Genomic DNA, 20,031 nt, shown 5'->3' with positions numbered 1-20,031 from the left:
ATGGCGGCGGGCGGCGGGGCGCTGGCCGCCGTCGGGGCCGCGCTGGTGCTAGCGGCGGCCGCGGCGCTGTGGTTGTGGCGGCGGCGGGCGGGTGGTGGTGAGGGCCGGGTGTGCGTGGCCGTGCTGGGCGACCTGGGCCGCAGCCCGCGGATGCAGTACCACGCGCTCTCGCTGGCCCGGCACGGCCGCGGCGTCTCGCTGCTGGGCTACCTCCGTGAGTCGGGGCGGGCGGGGGGCTCGGGGGGTGCTGCCGGCGGGGTCGCGGCTCTCACCCAGCCTCCGTCCTTTCCCGCAGAGACCCGGCCGCACGGCGATGTGCTGGGCAGCGACCGCATCCGCGTCGTGCCGCTCTCCGACCTGCGGTGGTTGCGAGGTGGGTGCGGGCCGGGGGCGAGGAGGGGGAAAGAAGGGGCAAAAACCGGCCCGGGGGTCGTCGGGTGCATGTTTTGCTCACGGTTTTGTGCGTGTGTTCATCTGCGGGTACTCGCTTTTTCCTCTAGATAAAAAGCAGAATGGGGACTTGGGGGTGGTGTGGTGGTTCTGTGACATCAGGTTTCTGTTTTTACGAAGTGCCATTGCTTTAAAGCTTCCCAATAGCTCATTCTGCACGGCACACACATCTGTTTGCAGCGCTGGAGTGTCCTCACAGGCTCTCTGTCCCTTTGCAGTTGGCCCAAAGATTCTCCAGTACGTTGTAAAAGTCATTGCTCAGGCGATGCAGCTGCTGTACACAATGCTGAAAATGGAGCGGCCGTCCTATATTCTCCTTCAGGTACGTGTTCTGTGTGTAATTAATCTTAATAGTATAGAATTACGGAATATTTTAGCAGTCTCAGACATTGCTCTAATTATTTGAGAGCTAAAATTGGCCCAATCCATGGTATAAACCTATATAAAAACTACTTATTTCATTCTAGACTTTTTTTTCTGTGAGCTCACATTTGTTCTTCTTGTTAATTTTTGAGCTTTTGAATTTCATTGGCATATATACTAGTAAAGAATAAATCCTAACAGAAATACTCGTATGTGTTTTGGATGGGAATTCTGACCCAGATCTGACAGGCAAATTTGAAGTGCCTGCCAGCCTTCCCAGGAGAAACTGGCAGTTCTGTAGTTGGTCAAAACAAAATCGTCCCTGTTCATTAAGATCCCTTTAAACAATGTTATTTCAGTCATTCGATTTTCTTTTTCTCGTTATTGCTAAGTGTTTATCATTTCACCACAGTCATGCCCTGTTTTTACTTGTTTTTATTTATTAAACAGAATCCTCCAGGTTTACCTAGTATTGCTGTTGCCTGGGTAGCATGTCTTATCTGGAGAAGCAAATTGATAATTGATTGGCACAACTACGGATATACCATAATGAGTCTGAGTCATGGAATAAATCACCCGCTAGTACGCATTGCAAAATGGTTTGTACAGAAATTTCTTCTCTTTACAAGTTATGCACCTTTGCAGAGCTCAGAAGGATGGAAAGCAGAAAGAAGAATATAATTAGCAAAGGGCTGTTTCCATCAAGAATTAGTACGTTTCAGGAAGCACATTCTTTAAAATGCCTTTGTTAAACACATAGGAAGGTGGTGGTAGGTGATATACTGTAAAATACACTAAAAATTCCGTTTAGGTAAATTTATTCTATAAAAATGATGTATGCAATTTAAAAGGATTAGGTTGTTCTCTAAAGTAATTTGTGAGTAACTCATAAAAAAAATACTTTCCTTTTACTTTCTGTTAAGTACTTCCAGTGTTAACGTTGCGAACATTATTCTGCCTGCTGTATGTACGTATATACACAGGGCAGAGTGCAAAGAATACGCTTTGTAAGAAGCCTAGGCTGTAACAAAATAAGGAAATTCATGTTCATTTTAGGTGAAATATGGTATCCCAATGCAATGCAAACTCTCGTGCCTTTGACAGTGAGCTATTTAGAAACAGGAGAATAAAGTAATTAGAAACCTGTCTTAAAGTAGGTTTGTGAATGTTAAAGGAACTAAAAGATTTTCTCACATGGTTTAAACTTGTTCCTTTTGTTCTTGTTTGAAGTAGTCATGTTGCATATGCAAACTTGATCTTATTGCAGTGACTTTGTCTAGTGTTGTGGTTTTTTTTTTTATTCTTTAACACTTCTTTACACTCCAGTCCATCTGCGAAGGTGTTTCTATTTCTTACTCAGTCTAGCTGGTTACCTACAGGTAACAGCTTTAAGAAGCTTTCTATTGTTGTGTTCTTAGGTTTTAAAGGATAAGGAAGTCATGCTGTATCCCTTCTCATAAACTGTTATGGCTTCAGTATAACAGCACAAGGAGTTAATCTTTAATTGTTAGTTAAACTTCAGTTACTGGGTGGTGGTTGAGTTTCTTTTGGTTTTGTTTGGCTTTTAATTGAGCATTGGCACTGGAGACTGCCAGTGTATTTGGCTGTTGGGATTGTCTTAGGTTCTAACTAAGATTTAATTTTTGTCAGGTACGAGAAGCTTTTTGGACGTTTGTCGGACTATAACTTGTGTGTCACTAACGCGATGAAAGAAGATCTATGGGTGAATTGCAAAATAAAGTAAGTGAAACACCTCTAACATTATTACGTACATACTCAAAGTGAAATGAAAGCACGTAATTGTGAATCTGAATTCAGAGTAATCTTAACAAAAGCAACTTTTTCCTAAGCTAGTTCAGCACTACTGGAACCAATTAGTCAGTTTTGTTATGAACTAGTGGAGTGTGGGTATTGAATAGTCTTCATTAGCCTTCATAATTAACACTTCATTGTCTAGAAGGTGGCAGTCCAGATGTTATTGAAGACTTGCTGCTGCACTGTCTATGAAATAAAAAAAAAAGGCAAACATCACTGTATTTGCTAACGATTAGTCAACCCTGCAGATTTTTATTTTGCAGTCACAGGGCTTTAAAATCAAAAGGAAAAGGTGTTTTTTAAGGAAACCTTAATTTATAGGTTTAAAAATCAGGACAGTGATGTCTGTAGATTTTTATGGTTGTGTTACATCCCTTGAATGTGCATATAGGGATCCTTTTTGTACAGTATATCAAGCTTGATCTATACCAGCAAACTTCAGGAATACAGAAAGTTGAGTTGAATCATCATTTTATTGTTAATAATCCGCTTTCTGCATTATATTGTAGCCTGTCACTCTTTACCACGTGCATTTTGTTAAATCTGTTTTTTTATTTAACTTGTGAATGTATTTAATTACAGGGCAGTAACGCTGTATGACAGGCCAGCTTCTTATTTTAAGGAAACACCACTAGAGCTTCAACATCAGTTGTACATGAAACTTGCAAAAGACTATGAACCATTTAAAGCACAGCATATGTAAGTAAAGCATGCAATTATTCTGTGTCATTCAGTTAAAAATTGGCATTTAGTGCCCAGAAATATCTTTGGATGGGATCACAAGTTTCTGAACAGCAGCAGACAGTGGTCTTTGCATGCGTTCAGCCAGTAGCAGATGCTGTGCAAGTCTGCTTAATTGTTGCTGGAGAGGACAGAGTAAGTGAAATCATTGAGGGGTGATAACATGTTGCTTGATGTGTAAAATTGGTGGGTTTTGTTTGTTTAAAGAAAAAGTTGGTGTAAATTCTGAGGAAATAAGTAATAAAATACATGAAGGGTGAAAGCAGTTGTCTGGTTCCCATTGAACTGGATGACAGTGATTGGATGCTTCGTTAATAGCATTAATTTAGCAATTGTTTTAATAGTAAACTCCTCGTTCCTTTATTGTGGAGGCTTTTCAAAATCTTGCACTATAAATTTAAGTGTTCTTCTCTGGCTGTGTGCAGGATGTCTGCTGTAGTAGATAGCCCAACAGGCAGTTAGTTTACCAAACTAATGACTGAAAATGGAGGAGAGAATCATACTGTATGGCATTTTCTTTTTGGAGCTGCACACCACTGAATGTAAAGGTTCCAGTTTTAATTGAATAAAAGCATTGTTGGCCCCCATGCTTTGGATGTATTTGGGTCAGAGCTGGAAAGAGAGACTGTTTTCCCAACATTTTAAGGAAAACACTGTGAGAAGATAGAAATGTGCTTATGATAGTGGTGTCATTAGGCTCATGGTAGTAATAGGAAAGATTAAAAAAAACTGTCTTTCTTACGATCGGGTGTGTCTCTGCAAATCAGAACAGTAATGGTTATTTCCAGAGAAATCGAGTAGCAAGTCTCAAACAGTGCTTAGAAATTCATGTCAGTTAAGCATAACATTTCCTTCTGTGTTTGTAGACTGTGTTTGTGTAGTCCATATTCAGAACATTCTGTTTACGTAGTACAGAGTCTGTCAGTTCGAATGCTGAGAGGTCTGCCTTTACAGAAATGGATAAAAGAAATGGACATGTGGTAAAAACCGGAGGACGGCCAGCTCTTCTCATCAGCAGCACAAGCTGGACAGGTTTGTAAGCAGATTATTTTTTAATATTTCGTTACCTTTTAACAAAAGATATAACTGGGGCTCTTTATATTTCCCCACACTCGAAACTTGATGTGTTATACAGGCATGTTTGTATCGTGAGTGGCAAAGTTAAATTTTTCTTCATTTGTCCGGAAGAATTTAAAGACAAGTTGTATATGATATACCTCAGTGACTAAAAATGAATTAAAAAAAAGAAGCGGGAAATCTTTTTTTTTTTTTTTTTTTTCATTCCAGACATAGTATCTTGTTTGGTGGTGTAAAATGGATTAAAAAACTATAAAATTTTTACTTCTTTATTTCTGATAACATCTATTATGTGACTTTCTCACTTTCCATTTTTTTTCTCTATATGAGAAAAGGAAAAGAAAGGTGAAACAAATCAATTGCTAGTAACCATGGCAGAATTGTCTGTACCTTTTGAATTAACAGAGCAATTTCCACTCTTAAAAATTCTGGTTTCAAAAGCTAGAGAATGAATGTGATACATAGCACATCCTCAAAAGAGTCCATCGGTGGCTTGTTGGCCATGTTGTCAATAAGGGGAACAAATACATTTTTTAAATGGTTGTGGACTCTTTTTTATGAAAATAATTACAGCAGATTTTTAGTAGGAAGAGCTTGTGCCGTACTGAAATCATTCAAGTAAAGGTGAAGAAAATCTTTGTTGTTATTTACATATAATAATTTGTTACAAATGCTAGAACCATGAATATCTCTAATAAAGCCTTTTCTTTCAGAGGATGAAGACTTTTCAGTCCTTTTAAAAGCTTTAGAAGGTAGGTACTAAGGAATTCATCTTACCTATTCCAAGGGGAATGGTTGTATGTTGGACAGTTACGAGGCGTTTCTCTAAAGAACAGTGCCTCCTTATTCAAACGAAAATGCAGGCATATTTGATTGATTTGCAGTACTTTAGGAGTTAAAAAACAGAAGTGAAACATCTGGATTTAACTGGAGTAGTTGTCCGGAGAGAATTATATTTCTCTTGGTAAATTGCAGTTTTCTAAGCTATGAGTACTTTCCATAGGTATCTGATAATAGGAAAGAAGGGAATGTGCATTGTCTATTTAAAAACTACAGCTGCAGTTTCTAGATAAATTGAAACAACCAGTATGGTGTAGTCAAAGAAACCTATGAATAGTACATTTTAAACATATCATAATTTATTTCTATAGAAACTTGTCAATTTTGGTATTTGTAAATTTACTGCTATTTTACTAGGTATATGTTTATAAAGAAATTACTTGAAGTAGGAAGCTAAGTGACCATGACCGTTCTTAAATCAATCATCCATTTATTTGTCAATTCTGAACAGTTTTTTATCTTTTCCAGATTATGAGCAGCATATCAATGAGGGAATCAAGCTTCCAGCTTTAGTATGTGTGATAACAGGTAATAGTTCACATTATAACTTTTTATTTTCTGCTAATAGAGATGACTTCATTTTCACTTTTGTACTATGCTGACTCTTCTATGATGATGACGAGAGAGAATTGTTTTTGTCTGATTATAAATCAGAGCAGTTGGATTCTTGCAGCAATGTAATCATGGCACATCTTTAAAGAGGAGAAGCTCTCAGCCTGGCTATCTACATGTAGCACAGCTGTGCGTTATGCCACGTTCAAAATAATTTAATCTCAACATTCTGAACACTGAGATGCTGCAGCCAAAGACACATAAAGGTGCATGTTCGGAGTGTTTCAAGCAGAAAGGTTCTCTTAATGCAGGAAGAAACCTACTCATCAAACATCTTTTTGTAAAACAGTATGCACAGAATGAATGCTGGTTGGTTAACTTTCTAATTAATAGCAGACTAAATCTTAGTGTGATTTTTAAAGAGCAAATTTGTATTTTTGGGTTGTCTTTTGGCTGTAAAGAAAATGCAGGTCAAGACTGGGCAGCACTGACAGTAGGCTGCTTTAAATACCAAGTTAAGAGAGAAAATGTAGGTTCATCTTGTTTTCAATGGGACTTAATCTGTGGGGTGATCATGGTTGGTATATTCTGAGATGTTTGAGGCAACAGGACTTTGTCATCTGTACAGCAAGGTGCGCGGACAGCACTTTATTTTCAATCATCCTGATACAATCATTATTATATTTTCTGTGTGTGTTTTAAACAGGCAAAGGGCCACTAAAAGAATACTATAATGGACTGATAAAGAAACTGCACTTCAGACATATCCAGATCTGTACACCCTGGCTTGAAGCTGAGGATTACCCTCTTTTGCTTGGTAATCAGAGGATTATGAAATAGATTTGATAATGTGTGAAAAACAATTTAGCGGAATTGTGATAGACATTATGCGCAGGAGATAGCAGAATATACATGTAGTAAGAAAATGAACTTGCTGGTAAATGATGATATATACATGTATACCACTTGTGTTTTTGACCTAGGCAAGCAAAATTGCTTATTTCTTTAACTGCATTTTTCACTCTTATCCCAAGAAATAGGCATAATACCTGCATTGGTATTTCAGTCTGTTATTTATACTTCTATGCTGAAATACAGCTTGCCTGATTGTGTTCCGGTTTACAGGGCAGGTCGGTACCTGATACCGTAAACTTTTGGCTGAGCACCCAAAAAAGCTGAAATTCTAAATTAACATGTCTTGGAATAGTGTTCCCTCAGCATGTTCATTGTATTAGCATGAAGTGTGAGTAAGCGTAATACAGTAGCCAACTACACTTTCAAGTAGATCTGCTCTTCGTTTTTCGAACCTGCCTATTTATGTGGCTGTAAAACATGGTGTTTATAGTGTAATTTTAAAGTAATGAATATAACGCCTATAAAATGGCATTGCAACTTCTCTGTCTTGAAATCACTCAAACTGGAAGAAGTCGCTCATGAGCAATGCAGCATGTGCTGTTTGAATTGTGGCAGTTTTCCTCTGCACTTACCCATTCTTCGCAGATTAAGAGACGGCAAGGCTGTTTTCAGATACGTGAGGTTTTAAAATTCCCCTTAATTTAATATATGTACTTGCTTGGTATGTTTCTAAAGCCTGGCTAATTTTAGTAAATATATAGTTTAGTGTGTGTGTGTATGTGTGTATGTATATATGTATATTGTGTGTGTATGAATATATTATATATGCGTATACACATACGTTTTCTACAAGCTTGAAATTGACTCAGTCTGGATAGTATTGAAAATAGCTTATATTTAGCTCATATCACCCAAAGAAATACATGCGTAGAAGGGTTCACAATAAGACTAGAAGAGATGCTTTCAGAGAATTTAGGCTCTTGTGTGTTTTGTTTGCTTCTCAGGCTCAGCAGATTTGGGTGTGTGTCTCCATAAATCATCCAGTGGTTTGGATTTACCTATGAAGGTGGTAGATATGTTTGGCTGTTGTTTACCTGTATGTGCAATATATTTTGAATGGTAAGAGCTTGCTTATTCTGATACAATTTAAGTAGATCTTATAAGATGCTATTCTAACAAGACAAGAGTTTTCTACATTCTGCATGTATCGGATGAGATTCCAGTACTATGCCATAACAACTTACTTTTGATTCAATAAGACAAACTTCAGAAGTCAAGGTTGTTTTATTTAAGGTTGGCTAAAAATTAGCACCAGTTTTTACAGACTTTGGACCATTTATTGCAACCAGCTGCATCAAAAAAAAAAAAATCCCCTGTAATCCTTTGTTTCATTTAAAAAAATCCTTCTGCATAGACATGTCTCTCTTCTGTGAAGGGGTGAATGTATGCAGTCAGACTTATAACTTCCAGTCCTTCAATTAAAGATGTATTCACTGTGGAGATCTCATGTACAGATTTTCCATGTGATTAAAGTAGAATGTTGCCCTGATCTGCGATGCATGTGCAGACAAATGGCACAATGACAAAGTGGGGGACCTACTGTAACGGTAAACAGCAGTATGACATAGGGGGGGAACAATCTTTAAATTAAACCTTTATAACTGCCTTTTGTTCCATTTTGTCAGGAATGTAATGTTCATATCTAGACATCTAGGTTCTTAATGTGTAAGGCATAGCCATGTCTCTACAGATACACTGTGCAACTTTTTAAACGTGTATGTCCCACTCACTGTTCTTTTTTTCTTGTTTTTTTTTTTTTGTTTGTTTTTCTATTACTTTTGTACACAGTTTACATGAACTTGTGAAACATGATGAAAATGGTCTGATATTCAGGGATTCCAGTGAACTTGCAGAACAACTGAAGGTAAAGTCTTGACAGATTTTCTTTTTCCGCTAGCTTTAACCACAAAGGTGTTACCGTGTAAGCTACCTTCTCGTGTGATAATCCTCTGTGTATTTTGCATTCTCAGAGGTTACTTCTTTGCCTGGTGGATCTTATTGGCCCTAGTTCTATTTGAATATGGATATTACTGGCCACATTTCTATTTGATTTCAAATATGAAGTTGGCAAGAACGCACTAAATATTGTGATATTAAACTGTTCAGAGGGTCACACCAGAGGGTTACCCCTGAGAAACTAGAATTAATCCAAAATATAACATGATACTTTTCTGTGTTTTTTTGTTTTGTTTTGTTTTAAACTTACAGATGCTTTTCCTGGAATTTCCCACACTGGAAGGCAAACTCCACAATTTCAGAAAAAACCTTTGTGCATCCAAGCAGCTGCGTTGGGATGAGAGTTGGGACCAGACTGTTCTTCCCTTGTTTATGCAGAGTGAATGACTTTTTGTGGCGAGAGGAGGGTGTCCAAAAAGCTAACACATTCCTGCAGTTGCATAGATGTGACAATCAGTGAATAAACGCTCTTTGTTATCTGTGGTTACAATTTTTAATTGCTTCATCTCGGGGCCTGTTTTGATGAACCTTTTCTTTTACAATTGGAGTAAGAATAGTGCTGCAGGTGCAGTTGAGGTTATTTGTTGTCTGTAAATCTTGGGGGAAAATGTGGTTCCCATGCTGAAGAGGTTGATCCTTGCCATCTGCCTTTTTTTCTTGTACTATTTGGAATGAATGTGCGAGGTTTAGGTACTCTGGGAACTTGTATAAAATATGCTTAACTGGGCTGCTTGTTGGTTACTTTTAGCTGAAAGTACTTGAATACATACACAAATTATACCAGTTATACCTACTGTACAATAAATGCTTAAGTAGGTGATTATTTTTCTGCAAGGGAGAGACTTTTTTAGTTTGAATTTTCATTTGAATCGAGGATACATTTTTTTTGTCTTTTTTTCATATAGTTAACATTCTTGTATAGTCTTCCCTAGACAAGTACTGACTATACCCTTGTATGTTTTTATGGAGATGGAAAACAACTTTGAAATTAGATAGTTCATTTTTACAGTGTGTGCAAGAGTAAAAAGGCACAGCCACTGGTATGTGACAGCTTTATTGAACACTTAAGAGGGAAATTCACCTTTCAGTGAATGTTGTCCTCATGCATTGGAGTAAATGTGCCCATTTACTTTGAGAAAGAATGTAAAATTTATCCCTAGAATAGAATAGAAAAGATATTTAAAGTATGCAATAATCTAGTAAAAGGGCACTTTACTTTCTGAGCACTCATTCAGGTCTGGCCTTTGTTTTTTTATTGTTAGTGTTCCTATGGACCTAATGCTTACAAGATGTTTTTTCGTCTTCATGATTCTTTATAAAATGGTTTTATCATACAGTTGCTGCTTGCATAACTTTCTTCAGAGTTCCTGGGCTGGATTCTGCACCAGTGCTTTTAAAACAGCTTACAGAGTAATCATTTAATACCTGCTTCTGCCAAGCTAGGCGGCCATTTGCTAATCTTACCTTCCTCCTGCACCGTGGTTACAGTAGATACTCTCTTTTGAAAAGAGAGCTCTGACAGTGATTTGGTTCCACTGGTGGGAAGATGATGATAAGAACCCAAGCTGCTTCCTGTAGGAGTTTGGCAGTTTCATTAGTTCATTGACTGAAGAACCATCTATGAAGACATACTTGCTGATTCCCCTGTTTTGCAGCAAATCCCTGTACAAGAGTATGGCCAGGCCCAATGCACGCATGGATGTAAATCAAGTATTTCTCTAAAGCAAATGGTGATGCTGAAAGCTTTAGAGAAGTTGGATGTTAGGAAAAGGTTCTCCACTGAGGGGGTGGTTGGGCACTGGAACAGGCTCCCCAGGGCCATGGTCACAGCACTGAGCTTGACAGTTCAAGAAGCGTTCTATGATTTTCCTGTAAGAAATGGTTAGATTTCCTGGTTAGACCCAAAATGAGCCGTCTAGCCTTGCAGAACAATTTGAAGACTTTTGTGACAAGAAAGATAAAAGAAACTCCTGTTTAGGCTGTTAGTGTACATTTACTCTAGCACCTTCCTCCTACCCTCCTCCTCCTCAGGGAGAGGTAGCTAAAACAAAAAAGTATGTCCAGGGTTACTTCTGTATGTCCGACTTAATACTAACAGTCATGGTCTGTTTTAAGATGACCCACATAGCAAGCATGCAAATGCATAAAGAAGTAATTACAACTAGCTTTAGTATTAAAAACCATTTATTACTATAAAACATTGTTCTGCTCCCTTGTCAGTATGAGGTACTCATCCTGTGATCACAGATCATGGCTCTGTGTAACACAGATGTCTGCTATTTACAAATCAAAATATGTTTGAACAAATTGTTGAACTCCGATTTACAGAATCGGAGTGCATTATGATTAGGGCTTTCTTTATTTCTACAGCTTGAGATACACAGATACTTCTAAGAAGCATCTCCTTTCTTGCATGAATGCTGGCAACTGCAGAAAGAAAAGTAGCTTACTTTGACAGCAATCTGTGCATAGAAGTGTATCCTCAGTGCATGCCTCTCTTGTACGTTTCTGGAATTCAAGGTAATCTTGTTGCAAGGATGAGATAGCACTTGCTGGTCTGAAAACTACTTGCATCTACCAAATTATATAAATAGCTGCAGAATAGTTACATTTGAGTGAGTATCATAGAGAAAAATACTGTTGCTGTGGACTGGAATAATCTGCCATCCGATTCCAACTTTATCTGCAAAGAGAAACATGGGGAATCATATTTATGCTTAGTAAAATGAAGAGCAAAAGTTGCATGTGAAGTTCTGCAAGGAGATCTTAGCATGCTGGTAAAGCAAGCTACAGGCAAATGCTTGAGCATGTATTTTTTAAAGTTAACAGGTATGCTTGTGCTGCGCATTCAGCATTTCATTGATTCTAATCAGCCAATGGCTGTAGACCAGCTGTACAGCTAGTAGGCTGCAAGATGGACTTCTGAAGCATATGAAGGAAAAAAAAACATCCTTTCCCCTTTTATTTAAAGTTCTAGCTTTTTTAACCCTCAAAGAACAGTTAAGATAAGAGTTTTAGGCTGCATCTGAAACATTATCACAGTGGCAGTGCAGCACAGATGTTTTTCCTCCTTCAAGCTTAACCTTTACAATTTTTCCTATTGCCTCCACACTTGCAATCCATCTTAAGTTGACATTCTTAACAACTGAGAGTTGTGATAGGATGTAACAAGAAGCTAAAGCTTAATTTCCTGACCAAATCCATTTGGAAGGGTTATTGCTCTTGAATACAAGAATCCTGTTATTGGTCAGTACCCTTTACAAGGAAAAAAAAAAGTTTCTCTGCTACAGATAAGTAATTGGGGAAAAAAGCTACAATTATTGATACAGTTGATGAAAAAAGTACCTACCTAGTTCAGCCTGGAACAGATGATACGTGTCTGGATTACGAATTGTGAAAGCAATATAGACCTCAGGAGGTTTTCCATCTGCTCTGAAAGTAGAGAGCTTTTGTAGCATACCAATAAGGCTTGCAGTTATCTCTGGATCATATACCACATCTGCCAAAAAAAGGGCAATATTCAATATTTATTAAGAATTGAGCAAGAAGCAGAAATAAAGCTATAAAGTATTTTCTTAAGGAAGAATGGCTCTATCAAGGGATTACAAGTTTCCAAGAAGAGATTTTAGAAAACACAGTATTTTATGTACTATGTCAAATTGCCCTCATCTCCATTATTGGTCCAAAATCACTAAAGATCATTGTTCCTTTTTGTAATGGATTGTCAGACCCTGTGTTTAAGCCTGTGTTCAGGGAGACTGCACAAAAGTTGAGCATTGGTAGTGTTACGACTGTCCTTAGCAGGACAAAACCATGGTGTTAGAAATCTATTTCAGAGGCTGAGTGGAAAAGTCTTGATTTCAGCTGCAACGCTTTTTATTCTCAGTATTTTCCCTCAAGTAGGAATACTGATGAAAGGTGGAAAACCTTACCATTAAGGGCTGCAAAAGTAAGCCTCACTTCTTAGCACCGTGAGTTTGAAAGCTGTCAGTTGTGTTCAGAACTGACATTTAGTAGGTGGCTGTTTACTACACAGTAACATTGAGACACGTGTACAAGTTAACATATGTTGCAATGTAGCAGAAGCATGTCCTGTAGTACCAGCAAATAGTAGATACATGTAATTTACCCTGTTTTGAATTGCCTCGCCTTCATGAGTCTGAATCAGGCTGCTTTGTGCATTCTGTCAACAGTATGGCTGGGTTTAAGTTAACATACATGCAGTGACTTCATGTTATAGAACTCACATATATGATGTATCACATGTGATACCTTACGAAGAATTGTAATCATGATGACAATTACATTTTACCATTTCTTTACCTGAATTCTTAGGTGGTTTTGCTTTGCAAAACCCCTAAGCTGGAGAGTAAAATCATGTAGTTACAGTTCCAAAATTCACTATTGCTGTATTTTCCATTAATAGATTTTTATGGACTCCCTCAAGATTTGAATACAAGCAAGATCCAAAAAGGGAGTGTGTTTTTGATGTTTTTTTTTGTTTTTTTTTTTTTAATATTATCCCCCTTGAGAAGAATAATGCTTCCAGCTAAAATTGATGAGGGTCTCAAGGGTGGCAGATCTATCATCTATTTCTGGATTTAAAAAATACAAAAAAGACAAATAATTTGCTCTTCAGTATTGGGTAAACAACTGTTGGATAGCTGAAAAATACAAAGTGGTGAAATGAACTGGGAGATGTTTCTCCAGACACAGTACCCAAAGTAGGGTTGGCTGAGCCCTGCAAACAAATACCTTTGTTTCTGTTACCTATTTATTTCTGCACGATGCCATACAATCTGGTATAATCAGAAGTGAAAAGTACCTGCTGCAATGACAACGTCTGGCTGTAGATCCAACAGTTGCTTTTCTGTAACTGAGCCCCAGTCAAGCTCTGCAACAATTAGTTTCGGCTGTTGGTAGTTCTTCCCTTCTGCCTCCTGCCCTTCAGATTTTGGTTCAATAGTTTCAGGCTGCACAGCAAAGCCATTCAAACGGATGTTTTCCACCAGCTGTTTGAGAACACAATGGTGGTAGTCACTAAATATATATGCCTTGGGGTTGCAAGTTTTGCAGATTGCCAGTCCAGTGAAGCCAATCCCACTTCCTAATTCCAAGACTGTCCTGAAGGTTAATGGAGTAAAGTAAGTATTGATTAGGACACTATGAGTTATGACATCAAAACGTTCAAATTATATCTAATGGTAAAAATCAACTACAAATTATTTCAGTATTTTTTGAGTAAGCCATCTATAATCTCTATTTAAAATATCTGGTAAAGATGGTAAACAAGATGCAGTTATAAGCATAAAAATGCATCACTTGAAGTACTTCTCCTGCTTTTCCATGTGGTACAAAGTACTTCCATCACTGGAGCAAGACACATTTCATGTGTTCCTTGACTTCTGCAGCATGGTTGTCTCCACTTAAACTGGTTTTACAGTTCTTCTCTTAGTCAGTGGAGAGAGACAAATGATTCTGGAGCACAGTTCCTTTCTTGTGAGGTGGATACTTTAAATTAGCTTAGCTGAACCTTTCCCCAAAAGTGCTTGTTCATCTCCATTGATTATAAATAAAGTCAAGGTGATGAGATTAGCTGTGCACATCTGCACTACAAACACTTGAAGTTAGATGGGATGAGTCCCATCCAAGAGGGAAGTGCACTAATTAAAGTTAGCTACCTTGCTGCCTAGCCAGTAAAATTCAGCAGCAAACATACAGAGCAGGCCAGACTATCTGGTGTAATGGTTTTCATCTTGAAGCCCATCTTAAACTATAAAGTCATCTCATGAATTAAAGTTCAACTTGCAGAACAGAAAAAAGCAACAGCTGGTAGCCCAACTCAAATATTTTATCTATTTTGGGGGTAAATATTGTGCATTATAAAATTATAGTTGTGCATATAACTCACTTATGCTATGAATGAAAATACCTTGGTTTCTTTCCCCATCTTTCTGTCTGTGATGTTGTTTTTACCTGTTACTGAAAACTGTGGAGTTCTCCATTGCCCATTCAGCAAGATGAAGAGCAGCATCCCACGTGACGAGCCCTGTGGTTCCTTGAGAGATAATTGCCTCGCTCTCAGAAAGAGTAACGGATTCTCCAGTAGGCTGGAGGACATGCAGAGGAGGAGAAAGATGGATCAGCACAGACAACTGATTTTGCAGTTAACAGTCAATATTACTGCCTAGAAAAAAAAAGTCAGAAGCACTCTGGGTTTCTGGATGTGACATTTAAAGCCACCTGTTGCTTAGTTTAGATGATTAAAAGTGATTTATAACAAAGCAGTACATTAGTTTTTACCAGTAAGTAGTTTTTGTAACAGCGAGTAGATTCTTTTTCATTTAAAATATCTGCTAGTGTATCGTACAACTCATCCAGGGGTTCAGCTGTTGTGGACTCGTGCTGTGTGGAAGAGAAAAGGACAGCTTCAGTTATCAAATTGTTAGTCATGGAACAGAGAACCCATATGTTAAATACCACTTTAATACACTGTTGGCTATAATGTTTTACACTAAATGCTGTTTTCTATTATTAAGAATAATTCAGCTTGGCCCACAATGGTGTATTTTCAAGAAGACCCATCCCAAGGTGAACCAAAGAGTTACAAGCAACATGGAAAGTAAGCATTACCTTTTTGATGAGTTCAGTTAGGAAGCATCTTCTGTACTTGATGGAAGGGGGATACTTTACACACAGAGGGTGGAGAATGGTCTAAAATGATAAAAAAAAAAAAAAAAAAACAGCTGCAGTTGAAACCCTTTACCAAGTGAAGATCTTAGGGAGGGCACAAAATGCACAGTGACTTGAGCCTGAAGCTAGAAGTATTGATGCTGAGCCAGAAAAAGAAATTTGGTGATTTCTGGTCAGTTTGTTAGGTTTCAGACCTGTGGCAACAAATGTATTTTTCACTTTTCAAAAAAATAAATAGCAAAATTGAGTGAAAAGAGTCCGACTAGCGCTCCTTCTTTTGCTTTTCTCTTCCTTTTGCCTTGCTGCCTCATTTGTGATTTCCTGTCAGCATGCAGACAGAACATGGTAAGGCTTTAGGGATTCCCTGGGTGGCTTGACTCACCAGCTGCTTTCTTAACATCCAGGGCACAGGGATGTGAAATCAGCTTGGCAGGTTTGCTCCTGGCATTAGGGACATCTCCACCCAGGTGCACTGAGCTTTGATTTTGATGCTAATAAAGAACAGCTAAGTAACAGGAAGGAAAGGAAGAGGTCTGTCCTGCTGAGTCCGAAGTAAGGCAGGCAAAAGTGTTACTGAAGAATCAGACAAAGAAACTCTCTAAGACTCAGTTTGGAGCTTTAGCAAGGAGGCATTCCTTAATTGCAGAGATGGATGTGCAGGGGATCAATCCACCTAGTGTGCATGCCGAATTGTTCAAGCTATGGGGGTTATATACAATCAAAATATACATATAAATGTATACATATGTATATTTCATGTGTATATTAATATAGATATATACAGATATGAATATAGATATCATATATATGTAGTCATAGTTAATGCACTCATGCCATTTCCTGTAACTCATTAGAATACACGAATGTTTCTGACACGTGCACGTTTGTTTTCACTCGGGGTCTTTCAGGGGTCTCTGGTGGTCCTTGAAAGCCTTCCTCGCTGTGTTGGGCCCAGTTAGCGGGTCCTTCATCTCCTTCTTCACCTCCCTGCCTCAGCCCAGGCCCGCCCGCACCCCGGGGCAGGCTGAGGCGAGCTCCTCACCCATCTCCTGGCGCACCCCCAGGACCCTCTCGCCTGGCTTGGAGACACGAGTCGGTGCTTTCTCACAGATGAGGCTGGCTGAATAACGAGAGCTGTTATATCTGAGCTTATTGTACGTAACTGACCGCGGTGAGGTTTGCCCTGTGCTGCTAAGGCACCTCAGCCCCGCGGCAGGCTCCCTGCCCGTCCAGCAATAGCCGCGATAACCGCGATAGCCGCGACAAGCCGGCCCTCACCTGGTGCAGGATATCGGCCAGCAGGGAGGAACCCGGGGCGCTCCTCAGCCTCTGCTCGAGCTCCTGCAGCACAGGGAAACCAAACCTGAGCCGGGCCGGGCCCTCCTCGCTGCCCCCAGCCCCCCGCGCCCTCACCTCACCGGCCAGGGGAAGGCTCGCAGCTGCCGGGCCGCCAAGAAGCGCCGCTGGAAGCAGAGCCCCAGCTCCTGCTCCATGGCCCGGGGAGCGCTGTCCGTGAAGCAGCCGCGCCCAGAGGAAGCAGCGAGGAGGAGCCGCGGCGCCGCCTGAGCAGGGCTCGAACCCGCGGCCCTGCCGTTAGCAGCCCGGCGCTGCCCCCGCTGAGCCACCCGGGGGGACGGCCCCCCCCCGCCCCGCCCCGCCCCGCCCACCCGGTGACGTCATCGCCGCGCGGCCCGGGGCCGTCATCGCCGCGCGCCGTCGCCAAGGACACGGCGCCCGCCGGGACCGGGAGCGGGGCCGGGAGCGGGGCCGGGGCCGGGGCCTCGCCATGGGCGGCTTCAGCGCGGACGAGCGGCTGCGGCTGCAGCAGCTCCGCGTCCTGCGGCGGCGCTGGCTGCGGGACCAGGAGCTGAGCGAGCGGGAGCCCGTCCTGCCGCGGCGGCAGCTGGGGCCCGTGGCCGCCTTCTGGGAGCGCTTCCTGCAGCCCGGCGGCCTCTGGCGGCAGCGGGTGAGGGGGGGGGAGAGGAGGAGGGGGGCGGCCCCGGGCCCTGAGCCCTGAGCCAGGCCCCGGCCCCCAGCGCTGACCCGCTCCGTGCCCCGCAGGTGTTCCGGGCCTACCAGGCCGGCGGCTTCTTCGTGGCGCAGGTGCTGATCCCCGCCTGGCTCGTCCACTACTACGTGAAGTACCACGTCATGGTGCGTGCCGGGCTCCCCTCAGCTTCGCGTGGTTCAGTAACCGGGTTACCGGGCCGTGCGCCCAGCGCAGGTCGTGTTTCGGGAGGGCTGGGCGCTTTTCAGGTCTTTGAGGTTTCCGCTGGGTGACACTCCTTTTTCTCTCTCCCCTTTCGTGCTTTCAGAGGGCGCCGTATGGAATTGTCTCATCCAACCCAGCAATATTCCCGGTAAGCCCGCTGACTGCTTGGGTCACCCTCCGGCTCTGTAAGTAGAGGCAGGGGAAGGAAGGCGTGAGGAGAAGCACAGGTTTGTGTAGTAGCTGTAAAGAGGATTTACAGAAGGATGCACACGAGGCAGCTTGTCCTGAAGCAGCACTGCACTATGTTCACGGTATTTTTGTACAGTTTTTGTCTCATTCTTAGAGCAGACAGCTCCTGTTTCATTGGCATTTCCCTTCTGTAACTGCAGACTTTCAGGTACCTGGCTGGCAGTGCTGCCCATCCTGGGCAGGAAACACAAACGTCCCCTGATGTTGTCTGCACCCGGAGCATGCAGACCCTGCAGGGCTCACCGCAGCCCAAAGCTTTCCTCTTAGGTTCTTGGTTTGCCCAGTGTCTGTCAGGTGGTTTGGTCTTTAGTGGTTCTTGGACTGCTCTGAGCTGCAGCTCGTTGATCAGTGCAGCAAGTTGGTGGGCAAATATTCTCATATCAGTTTGGCTCTGCTATTTCTGCTTCATCTAAAAATAAAATATAATTTTGAAAGTTCTGCCCCTATCAACCACACAGCAACATGCAGTCAAGCTGTGGGTCTCTGACATCAGCCCAACCACTCGAGTAAGGTCAGTTCAGCAGGCCACAGCAGTGCCTAAAGCTTTAATAAACAAAAGTCAGGCACTGGATTGATTTCTTTGAGGGATTACACAGCTCTTTGTGTGCCACAGAGACCGCTTTGGAGACTCACTAAGGGTGGTGCTGTGAAGGTGGTTATGCAGTGCTATAAATCTGGTGCAAATTTTAAAAGCAACATTCTCTTTAAATGCTTGTCCGTATTTCAGTGGCATGAAAAGAAAGGGGTAAAGCAAGTACAGATTTTGCATAACTTGGCTGTGATGTTTTGCCAGCACCCTGGGACATGTTGAGTGAATGAGAATGTTCTGGGTAAGCTGAAGCAAGATTTTTTTGTCTGGAAGCGGGGACAGTCACAGCTTAAGTGAAAGACTGAACTGTGTAAAGGAATAGATTGGTTGTAAGAGAAAATGCTCACCATGCTCTCTCTTCCCATTAGGGGGACAGAATTTTAGAGACGGGAGAAGTTATTCCACCCCTGAAAGACGAATCTGCTGGGCACCACTGATGGCTGAAAACCGACTTCCTCTGTGAGCAAACAAGGCGAGAACTGCAGCCAGCTGCTTGTTCACTTCTATAAAAGTCTTTATCCTGCGTTGTCTCGTCTTTTCTGTTGTTAACTTCCTCCGTAGTCCAGCCTATTCCAGTTGCTACTCGTGTGGGAGTTTCTTTTGCTTTCCGTGAGTTTTATTGCTAAGCCCTTGTGATTTCCTCCCCACCTCCTTTTTTTTCTGACACGCTCTGACGGTAGGACAGCGGGGCCTTGCAGTAACAGCAGAGGTGCTGTAGGTTTCCTTGTCTGCTCAAACACATAGTGCCCTGGCAAGCTCCTGCGCACCCTCACACGACAGCTGTCCTCTTCCAGGCAGCCTCGCAATCCCTTTGCTACCAACAGAGACAAAGTTAAGCTTCCACCTGCGTGGCTTCCCCCATCCCAGCCAGCAGAGGGTAGCAGAAGTGGCACCTGGTGCCCCACTGGCCTCCCCTATCCCAGCCTGTGAATCAGCACGTTGAGAATTTAGTCTGCCCCAAACTGCCTCTTCCTGAGCAAAGAATCCAGCTGGGGAGGAGAGCAGAGATTCGTGAGCCCTCCCAAAAGGTCTGCCTGATAGTTTGTTTTAAGGGAAGTAGGGAGATGAGGTTTGGAAGTGCTGAGTCAAAATTCTTCATTCTTACTAAATTCTTTATTCAAAATTCTTTATCCTTTAGCACTTATCTCTGACTTCAGCCTCTCCTGACTCAGAGTCGTCCTGCTCTCACTGTCCCCTCACACCCGTGGCACTTTGCACTGGGGAATATTGCCCTCTACTCTAGTGCCAAACCCACAAGTATTTTGGTGGCTCGTTTGGGGCTAGAAATGACTAAAACAGCAATTCAAAGTGTAACTGGAGGCAACGAAGGCGAGGGGCTGGGACAGGAGCACCGTGACCTGATGGAACCGCCGATGCTTGTGATGTCACGGCTGCGGGCAGGAGCCCCCGGGGGGCTGCCAGACCCCCGTAACCCCCCCGGTAGGGACGGCACCTGCACGAGCACGCTGCTCCTCGCACCGGCAGAGCCATGGCCAACGCGGGGGTGAAAACCCTCCTGCAGTCGAAGGAGCTCCTGGAGGCCATGGAGCCCCCGCTGGGCAGCCAGGCACAGCCCCCC

General features: G+C 41.9%; 3 protein-coding genes across 5 annotated transcripts; 2 read left to right on the top strand and 1 right to left on the bottom strand.

Annotated features, from left to right (window-relative positions):
- ALG1 (ALG1 chitobiosyldiphosphodolichol beta-mannosyltransferase) lies at window positions 1-9,193 on the top strand (the record flags this gene model as incomplete). Its single annotated transcript, XM_084536824.1, has 13 exons — window positions 1-214; window positions 296-373; window positions 669-772; window positions 1,264-1,412; window positions 2,464-2,553; window positions 3,211-3,327; window positions 4,280-4,401; window positions 5,160-5,198; window positions 5,755-5,814; window positions 6,545-6,655; window positions 7,698-7,812; window positions 8,542-8,617; window positions 8,962-9,193. 13 exons carry the CDS (start codon window positions 1-3, stop codon window positions 9,094-9,096), a joined length of 1,410 nt encoding a protein of 469 aa, XP_084392950.1. The 3' UTR covers window positions 9,097-9,193.
- Window positions 7,713-17,043, bottom strand: EEF2KMT (eukaryotic elongation factor 2 lysine methyltransferase). 3 transcript variants are annotated; one of them, XR_014698211.1, is made up of 9 exons: window positions 16,821-17,043; window positions 16,681-16,743; window positions 15,343-15,423; window positions 15,013-15,114; window positions 14,686-14,819; window positions 13,535-13,833; window positions 12,059-12,208; window positions 11,160-11,392; window positions 7,713-10,578 (listed from the first exon to the last, which is right to left on the bottom strand). XR_014698211.1 is itself a non-coding variant. In XM_084536826.1 (8 exons), the coding sequence occupies exons 1-8, from the start codon at window positions 16,893-16,895 to the stop codon at window positions 11,292-11,294; spliced, it is 1,005 nt and encodes a 334-aa protein (XP_084392952.1). In that variant the 5' UTR covers window positions 16,896-17,043; the 3' UTR covers window positions 10,876-11,291. The 3 variants fall into 3 exon arrangements, 1 of the variants encoding a protein (XP_084392952.1); XR_014698212.1 differs by lacking the exon at window positions 7,713-10,578 and adding an exon at window positions 10,619-10,750; XM_084536826.1 differs by lacking the exon at window positions 7,713-10,578 and having other exon boundaries at window positions 10,876-11,392.
- A 58-nt stretch (window positions 17,044-17,101) lies between these two features.
- Window positions 17,102-18,975, top strand: NDUFB6 (NADH:ubiquinone oxidoreductase subunit B6). The gene is made up of 4 exons (XM_084536829.1): window positions 17,102-17,368; window positions 17,464-17,556; window positions 17,718-17,762; window positions 18,821-18,975. The coding sequence occupies exons 1-4, from the start codon at window positions 17,189-17,191 to the stop codon at window positions 18,887-18,889; spliced, it is 387 nt and encodes a 128-aa protein (XP_084392955.1). The 5' UTR covers window positions 17,102-17,188; the 3' UTR covers window positions 18,890-18,975.
- Window positions 18,976-20,031: the final 1,056 nt, after the last annotated feature.

The sequence above is a fragment of the Aythya ferina genome, assembly GCF_964211825.1.
Source record: "Aythya ferina genome assembly, chromosome: 15".
Taxonomy (NCBI): domain Eukaryota; kingdom Metazoa; phylum Chordata; class Aves; order Anseriformes; family Anatidae; genus Aythya; species Aythya ferina.
This window is presented reverse-complemented; position numbering and strand designations above follow the sequence as displayed.